This window comes from Anolis carolinensis, chromosome X, assembly GCF_035594765.1.
Source record: "Anolis carolinensis isolate JA03-04 chromosome X, rAnoCar3.1.pri, whole genome shotgun sequence".
Taxonomy (NCBI): Eukaryota; Metazoa; Chordata; class Lepidosauria; order Squamata; family Dactyloidae; genus Anolis; species Anolis carolinensis.
In genome coordinates, this window is record NC_085847.1 from 9283149 (window position 1) to 9292193 (window position 9045).

Below are 9045 nucleotides of genomic sequence, written 5' to 3' on the forward strand. Positions count from 1 at the left end.
AAAATCATAACCTAATTTGATGTTCAATAGGCTTTTCCTTCATCCCTCCTTATTATCCAAGATATTCGCTTATCCAAGCTTCTGCTGCCCCCTTTAGCTTGGATAAGTGAGACTCTACTGTACAGTAATTACTACATAACATTGCTGCGTATTGAACTACTTTTTCTGTCAAATGTGTTGTCTAACATGATGTTTTGGCACTTAATTTGTAAAATCATAACCTAATTGCCTGGTTATGTTGCCTGGGTTCTATGAATTAGTCTCCAGTGTTAATATTGTATGTTTTATGTTGATTTTAACGATTGTTTTTACTGTAATTGATGTTTTTATTGGATAACTGTTTTATTGCTGTGTTTTGATATTTGATTGTTTTATCGGGCAAGGCCCCATGTAAGCCGCCCCGAGTCCCTTCGGGGAGATGGGGCGGGGGGATAAAAATAAAGTTATTATTATTATTATTATTTGATGTTTAATAGGCTTTTCCTTAATCCCTCCTTATGATCCAAGATATTCGCTTATCCAAGCTTCTGCCGGCCCATTTATGTTGGATGAGTGAGACTCTACTGTACTTATTTCTTTGACACGAAATAAATAAAGCAGCCACTGTGGGCCCGCCCTCTTTTTTTGCCCCGCCCACCAATCAGAGCCCCGCCCCACGTGACGTCGAGGGCTGCTTCTCCTCTGCGGCCTGTACGTGGCAGCGGGCCCATCTTTGGCCAATGAGCGAGGGCCCCGTGCCCTGGAAGGGGCGGGCCGAGAGCGGGAAGCGCTCCTCAGAGGCCTGCGTGTGGCTGCAGCGTCGGGTCCTCCGCCTCCGCCCTCCTCTTGCCTCCTCCTTCGTCTCCGCGGCCTGCGCCTCTCGCTCGCTCGCCTTCCTTCTTTCCTCCCTCCCTCGTTTCCTCGCCGCCATGTCTCCGCTGCGGGCCGTGGTGGCGTTGCTGGCCGCGCTGTGGGGCCCGGCGGCCGGCTACTTCGTCAGCATCGACGCGCACGCCGAGGAGTGCTTCCTGGAGCGGGTCCCGTCGGGGACCAAGATGGGCCTCATCTTCGAGGTGGCCGAGGGAGGCTTCCTGGACATCGACGTCGAGGCGAGTCTGGCGGGATAAGGAGGGAGGGAGGGAGGAAAGGGCCCTACTTTTCAGTCAGAAACACTTATTTCTCGTAGTCTTAGGAACCCAAATCCCTTCAGTATTTTCTGTTTGTCATGGGGGTTCTGTGTGGGAAGTTTGGCCCAATTCTATCCTTGGTGGGCTTCAAGGGGCTCTTTGATTTTAGGTGAACTATACATCCCACCAGGAGCCTCTGGTGGCGTAGTGGATTAAAGCCTTGCGACTTAAAGGTTGGGTTGCTGACCTGAAGGCTGCCAGGTTCGAATCCCACCCAGGGAGAGCGTGGATGAGCGCCCTCTGTCAGCTCCAGCTCCATGAGAGAAGCCTCCCACAAGGATGGTAAAACATCAAAACATCTGGGCAATGTTCCCTGGGCAATGTCCTTGCAGACGGCCAATTCTCTCACTCCAGAAGTGACTCAAGTTGCTCCTGACATGAAAAAAAAACCCTATACATCCCAGCAACTACAACTCCCAAATGTCAAGGTCTATTTTCCCCAAACTTCACCACTGCTCACATTTGAGCATATTGAGTATTCGTGCCAAGTTTGGTCCAGATCCCTCTTTGTTTGAGTCTACAGTGCTGTCTGGATGTAGGTGAACTACAACTCCAAAACTCAAGGTCAGTGCTCACCAAACCCTTCCAGTATTTTCTGTCGGCCATGGGAGTTCTGTATGCCAAATTTGGTTCAATTCCATCATTGGTGGAGTTCAAAATGGTAATTGATTGTAAGTGAACTATAAATCCCAGCAACTACAACTCCCAGATGACAAAATCAATCCCCCCAACCCCACCAGTATTCCAATTTGGACGCATCAGGTATATTATTATTATTATTATTATTATTATTATTATTATTTATTAACTGCATTTCTATACCGCTTTTCTTAACCGTGGGGGGACTCAAGGTATTTGTGCCAAATTTGGTCCTGTGAATGAACATACATCCTGCATATCCGATATTTACATTACGATTCATAACAGAGCAAAATTGCAGTTATGAAATAGCAACTAAAATAATGTTATGGTTGGGGGTTACCACAATGTGAGGAACTGTATTAAGGGGTCACAACATTGGGAAGGCATGTGATCAAGCCCCCTCCTTGCTGGCCTTTCGTTCTCAAGTTAAAACCTTTTTATGGAACCAGGCCTTTCCTGAAGATCAACAGTAGACAATAGTCAGATACATATAGGTAACTGCATATTTTTGGAATGTTATTTTGGACCGGTAATATTTTTAACTTGGCCTAAAGGAAATGGAGTTTTTAGGGCCCTAGAACAACTCTTTGAATGGCTAACAGTAATGGCCTGAGCATCAGTATAATGTTTTCATTTATTAATTTATAAAATCAGGCTTATGTAGTGTGTATTTCTGTTTACTTTGGTTATAGGATTTTTGGTGGTATTTTTATGTTACGTAATTTTGTTGTTTAACCATTGCACGCTGCTTTGAATCCCATCCATGGGAGAAAAGCGGGATATAAATAAATAATTAATAATCTCCTACTATGCACCCAGAAGGCCTCTTTAATCGAATGGGGAAGGGCTACTGACATTTCTACAGCCATCCTAAATGCTGCTCAAAGCTCCTCGAGAATGAACTTTTTCTGGGAAGGCCTAAAATGTTCTTTCCTCTGTTTCATTGTGCAGCCCTGTTTTTGAAATGACGCGTTTTACTCCGGAATCTTCCTTGTTTTTGTGGCTGCCACAAACTAGGTTGAATAGGTGGAGACTCAACCAACGAGAGATTTATTAAAAAGCAAGGGCTAAACGTGCTATAGCTTGATGTCCCTCCTGCACAAAACTGTGTTATAATAAGTTTGTCTTTATTTTGCTTGTCAATATCAATCTCAAGTCACTCCAGAGTTTATGGTATGGGATAGTATGAGTTAGACCTATTTTGAATAGCAAATCTCATGAAAGGTGAAAAGAAGGGTAGTGAAAGTTTCAATGTAAAGGCAGGAGCTGAGTTCGGACAGTTGATTATTTGGGAAGGATTATTTCCCTGTATTTCTAATAGGTGATAAAAGCGCCCTATGTCATTACATGGTAAATTTTTATATTTTCTGAGACAGAATTGTGGAAAGATGAGCTGAAGGTTTACCCGGCGGAAGCATATTTTGGGTGTCTCTTGCTATGGTGGTTGCACATTTTCTCAAAATGTGCATGGAGACTTTCTTAAGTCCCATTGACATTCCTCTCCATAATATTCATTTATTATTTATTTACTACATTTATACCCCGCCCTCTCTCACCCTGAAGGGGACTCAGAGCGGCTTACAAGTTATCTTTACATACAGTATATTATATCATTAGCATAGCACAATAATAGCATTATATATTACTATATTGCACTATACCGTAATATTATTAGTAATATTACATTTAATATATAATATATAATCAATATTATTATTTTGTAATACTATTAGTATTATATTGTGTTACATTATATTAGTATCAATATTACATGTGTATATAATATATTAATACCATAGAATTGGAAGAGACCCCAAGAGCCATCCATTTCAACCCCATTCTGCTATGGAACACACAAGCCAAGCGTTCCTGATAGATTGCCATTTAAATTGTGTCTGGGAAAAGAGACATTCCTAACTGCTGTTGATGGCCTTGAAACAGCCACACGGCACAAGTGCATAAGGCTTGAGTTCTTCCATCAGGTCAGGTTTCACTATACCAGCTGACTTCTGTTTGTGCTGGTCTCGCTGCAGAATGTAATACAGGGCGGCAGTGTGCTCCTAGGCTGTGCTGCTTTTAAAATCTTACTCTAAAAATGTGGTCTGGATGGGAAATAGCATGGGATGGGTTCTTAATTCTTTTCTTCTATGCCAACAGCTTGTTACCCAGCCCTGTGAATGTTCAGAAGGAAGGCAAACTAAGATGATTGGTGTTCAGTGCAGGTAGTTAGTAACAGCTTTTCTTTTGTTTCCAGATTACGGGCCCTGACAAAAAGGTCATCCACAAAGGAGACCGAGAATCCAATGGGAAGTATACCTTTGCTGCTCACATGGATGGGACGTACAAATTTTGCTTCAGCAACAGAATGTCCACCATGACTCCCAAGATAGTGATGTTCACTATTGATATCGGTGAAGCACCAAAGGGGCAAGATATGGAGACAGAAGGTGAGCCACATGCAGGAAACAAATCTTTCTGGTTCACCCAGCTCTCCTACTGGAAGCTTCTCCATCTGTGTCTTTCAACTGTGCTGTCATCATTAATCTCCAATTGTTTTCTTTTCAATATAAATGTTTGTTGTAACATAATTTAGTCCCCTCTCTTTTTCAGCACAATAGAAATTCATTGGTGTATGTGTGTATAGGACAGATCTCCCATGTACTGTTTGGAAAATTATGTAATTATGTAGAAATAGGAAATAGTTCTTTCCTATTTCTTACAGCCCCCATCTTTGTTGCTCCATGTGGCCCTACACAAGAGCACCTTTTCCTTTAATGACTCTGGGTTAGTGAAGCACGATTTGGAAAGAGTCTGTTGTGCTTCTCTTACATGCAGCGGCCAGTCGCTTACCTTCCTTTCCATCTGCCTTAGTGAACAGAGTCCCCATTGTGCTCAGCAGTGAAGGGAACTTAGGAGTTGACTGTTCCAGCTCTGCCTAATTTCCTGGAGCTGTTTCACCAACTTTTCCCGCAAATGTTTGAAAGCACATGACTTATCTGTTTGCCAGTGTGGGACAATGGAGGTCGGTTGATACTAATATTGGCCCTTTGTGTGTGACATCTTTAGCCTTCTGTCCTGAATCTTGTGTTCATCTCTGATACTTCTCTCTAGGTGGTGGAGATACCTGGGATGGTATGTGTACTGCTTTTTAAGGAGCTTGCTAGTCTCTTACCTTGTGTTTCATAATCTACTGGCAGCTGTTGGAATTTGGTTGTGTGTGTGCTCACGTGTGAGATTTCTTGCTCGCATAGGTCGATAAGCACAGTCGTTTCTTGTTTCGACATTGAGGGTTTAGGGTGAAACCTCTTTGGGACCAAAGCCCCTGCACAATTTGAATCCTGTTATTGTTTCTCACCTGTTAGGCTACCGCAGTGTAGTTAATAACTAGGTAAGATGCTGGCTCCTGCATGCCTACCTGTCCTTTGCTTTGTAGATACCTTCAATAGGCTATGTTGTGCTTTAACTTGGTTTTTATAATATCCTAGTCCCTCCTTACACTTTCTGGTTTATGCTGTTATCCAGAAGCATAGCTATGAGAAGGAAAATTAGACTCTTTCCCCCTAAACAAGAGCCCTGTCTCCCCCTGAAAGAAATTTTCCGTCAGTTCCCCAATTTCCAAGATTGCAGAGAGTGAGAGTTTGGAAATATTTTATGCATCAGAGTCTGCAATGTGTTTGCATTCCCATGTCATTTTGTTGGCTCCATTTCGTCAGATGGCTAAATTGTATTTCTAAGTCCTCGATGAATATAAGATATTGCAGTGTTAGAAATTGGGCAGCTGAAAGAAGTTCTCTTGACCTGAAGGTTTGAAGGCAAAATCTTATTTTAAAAAATCTCTTCGATGTCTCTATGTCCTTGCACCCATCCTGCTGATATTCTGCCTCTGATTTTTGGCAGGAATCATAGAGCTGGACCCCATGGCTACATGACTTACTCCAGCTCCGTGATGCCTTTGTGCTTTCTCTCCAGTTGTTGCCAGGAGCTTGAGTGCTGAATCCACAAAACCCTGGCGAAACAAATCACTGTTTGAGGAGTTTTCTCTGATGAAAACCAGTTGATGTAAACATGCATGCGCAGGTGTCGGCATGGTTAAAGTGTACTAATAGGCACTTGTTTGCATTACTTGTGTGACTGTCTTGGTCTTGAATGCCCTGTTGTGAGGACTTCTTTGGTTTCCTCATTGTTTCTTTCACTTTATGACAGTTTTTTCCTGTCTATAGAGAGTTGTACCTATTTATGGTAACGGAACATGGTGATGGTAAAGTAACCTTTGCCAGTACTTCCCAAAACAAGTCAGTTGAAGTTACTGGGTGTGGGATGGGAATGGGTGGATATGGTGTGAAATGGAGCGGCTATCTGGGAGCTTGTTTGTACCCATGCAGGTGCCCTGTTTTAGAATATGTATAACTAGAACGTAGCCATATGTTGAAGTAAGTACACATGTAAAAGCATTTTTGTCTTTGTTAAGTTCTCTCCTATCTGGGAGGGCTTCGGATTTGTATTAACTTGTAGTGTATTTCTTTTTATTTGACCCCTAAATGTCATGTCTTTGCGATCCATCTGCAGCTCACCAGAACAGGTTAGAAGAGATGATTAATGAATTAGCAGTGGCCATGACAGCCGTCAAGCATGAACAGGAGTATATGGAAGTTCGTGAAAGGATACACCGAGCAAGTAGGTAGCTTTGTTCATCCTATATGTGTACCTACTCTGATAGCAAGTAATACTTTTATGTCAGCATTGTATTTATTATTATTATTCCCTGCTTTTTTCCCAAGTTGGGACACAAAGCAGCTTTGACTTATGGCCACATTAAGGAGAAGTATTCTGGGGTTTTCTTCTTGGCAAGATTTGTTCAGAGAGGGTTTGCTTTCTCCTCTGGGACTGAGAGTGTGACTTGCCCGAGGCCACTCAATAGGTATCTATGGCCGAGGCAGCATTCGAACCCTGCTCTCCAGAATCGGTCCAGTGCTCAAACTGCTACACCACACTGGCTCCCAGGTGGTTTCTATCCAGGTTAAAAAAATAGAACTATAAATCTGATGGTAAAAAAGTTAATACAAACTGCAATATTAACCATTAATTTAAATTTTTAAAAAAATCATTTAAACATTTCATATCTGCTATTTTGCAATCAAAGTAAGTATGATGTGTTATGTTTGTGCTGATGAATGCAAAGGCTGTGACAGCGAAAGAGATTCAAGAGGGGGCTTTTCAGATTAGTGGCTCATAGTCTCTTGTGCCATACTATGGCAGTTATCTGTTAGACTTTAAGAGACCACAACTTCGTGTTGTGTTTGCTATTTTGTGCATCTTGCTTGGGTTTTCGAGATGTGGAACTAAATACTTGGTTTTTTTCTGTTTTTCTCCCCATTAGTTAATGACAACACAAACAGCAGAGTGGTCCTCTGGTCGTTTTTCGAAGCTCTTGTATTAGTTGCCATGACACTGGGACAGATCTACTACCTGAAGAGGTTTTTTGAAGTCCGGAGAGTTGTTTAATCAACCCCCCCTATTCTCCAGGGATCCCAGATTCTCTGTTCACCATCTACCAAACAATTTGGTTATCAAGATTTCTTAGTTTATTTTACCCTTGCGTTCTGAATGATAAAACCTGTTTTAAGTTTCTACTTAGATGATTTTTTATATAGATATTCTCTATAGGGGAATAATGTGCTGAGAGTTGTTCATTCAAATCGGCAGATCTTTTGTTTCTTGCTCGCCAAAGTGAGTTTAACCAAAATTGCAAAAGTTAGATTTAAGGCCGTACTGTTAGTCTTCTTCAGCCCTTCCTTGAGTCTTTTATCCCCCTCCCCTTTTAGTATGGAAATCTTTTTTTTTTTTTTGTCTAGGAAAAGTGGTACAGTGCCCTAAAAGTGGCTTTTTCTTAATACTGTTGAAACCTGTGAGGAATTTCTTAATTCTATAAATGTACATGGGAGAGGAATCATGGACATACTACCAGCCCTGGCAGTATGTCCTGGAAAGTACAGGATGCTGCTGTTTAGGCAGCATCTGTAATATCTCCAGTACTGTTATGTTAATTATACTGGGTGGTTCTGTACGATTCTTGTTAATTCGAGATCAAAATGCAAAATGATCAGGTAGCCATGTGATGTAGGTGTGCAAACCAGTGGACAGGCAGCCAGTTGTGGGGATTTAGTTAAATGTATTGTTTACTTCTTTTTCTGTTTCCAGTTCCAAACTGTTTAGCATTATCCCAGTACTATGTTCAGGATGCTGATTCCCGATGCCAACGGGTTAACAGTAGTAGGGGTGGGAGGTTATTATCGTGCTATGCAGCCCATATTTCTTAAAAGCCACAGCTCTGTTGCTGAGCGATCCTAGGAACACCAGGATTTGTTACCATCTTTTCTATGAGGGAGATTGTGTGCCTTTTAAGTGGCAGAGAAAAATAAAACGTGTGTTGTTTTTCACTGTCAGTGAATCTTCCCAAGAGGCTTCTGTGCATTTAATAGCAACACAGTAGGGAAGCTTATCCAGTATGGGGATGCAAACCTATACATGTTGATTTTTTTCTTTGTTGAACTGCTGTTACAGACACAGGAGCCTCTGTCAAGTAAGGAGTTGGCACTCTCAATTAGGAACACGTTGAAATACCAATGCATTTTGTCCTTTTTTCTCTCTTCAAACACACATTGACTTCAGTTTTTGTACAAACTATTTTTCTTCTTGTTATTTGGATGATGGGTTTTAAAATTGCCGCATCTGTCTGTGGGAGCGGGAGTGGGTGCTGATCCAAGATTATGTTGTGGCTCGTGTATATTGAACTGATGTATATTGGTTGTAATTTTGGGGATGGATGGGGATGGGTTCTTTTCAATTTTGGGGGGGGGGAGCGCAATGCATAAAGAGTTTTGTACCAAATTTAATTTAATTAAAATTTGTTACAAGTTTTCATGGTTCAAGCAATCTTTTTGAGCCCGAGATAGTTATCTTTAACAGCAGTTCTTCAAATGGCTGTGTAGCCCCCTCTCGGTGCAGCTGTTGTATGCCAACTCTGTGTATGAGACAAATGGAATTCCAATTAGATGTACATTGAAAAGTGCTTGAAATGTTGCCAGATTCGATAAATAAACACATTCTTTAAAAAAAGAGAGAGAGACTGATGCTTGTCTTAAAATTTAAATCGTGATTTCTATGTTTTTCTCAGCCTGTTTGCAAGGAAACCAGTTCTGTGGAATATGACCCAAACCTATTGAACAATCTTATCAAA

At 41.6% G+C, this 9045-nt stretch overlaps 1 protein-coding gene across 2 annotated transcripts; it reads left to right on the forward strand.

Moving 5' to 3' along the window:
• Positions 1 to 741: 741 nt before the first annotated feature.
• tmed2 (transmembrane p24 trafficking protein 2) lies at positions 742 to 8926 on the forward strand. 2 transcript variants are annotated; one of them, XM_008113686.3, is made up of 5 exons: positions 742 to 1088; positions 4063 to 4255; positions 4920 to 4940; positions 6375 to 6482; positions 7186 to 8926. In XM_008113686.3, exons 1-5 carry the CDS (start codon positions 909 to 911, stop codon positions 7308 to 7310), a joined length of 627 nt encoding a protein of 208 aa, XP_008111893.2. In that variant the 5' UTR covers positions 742 to 908; the 3' UTR covers positions 7311 to 8926. The 2 variants fall into 2 exon arrangements, with proteins under 2 accessions (XP_008111893.2, XP_003222786.3); XM_003222738.3 differs by lacking the exon at positions 4920 to 4940 and having other exon boundaries at positions 752 to 1088.
• Positions 8927 to 9045: the final 119 nt, after the last annotated feature.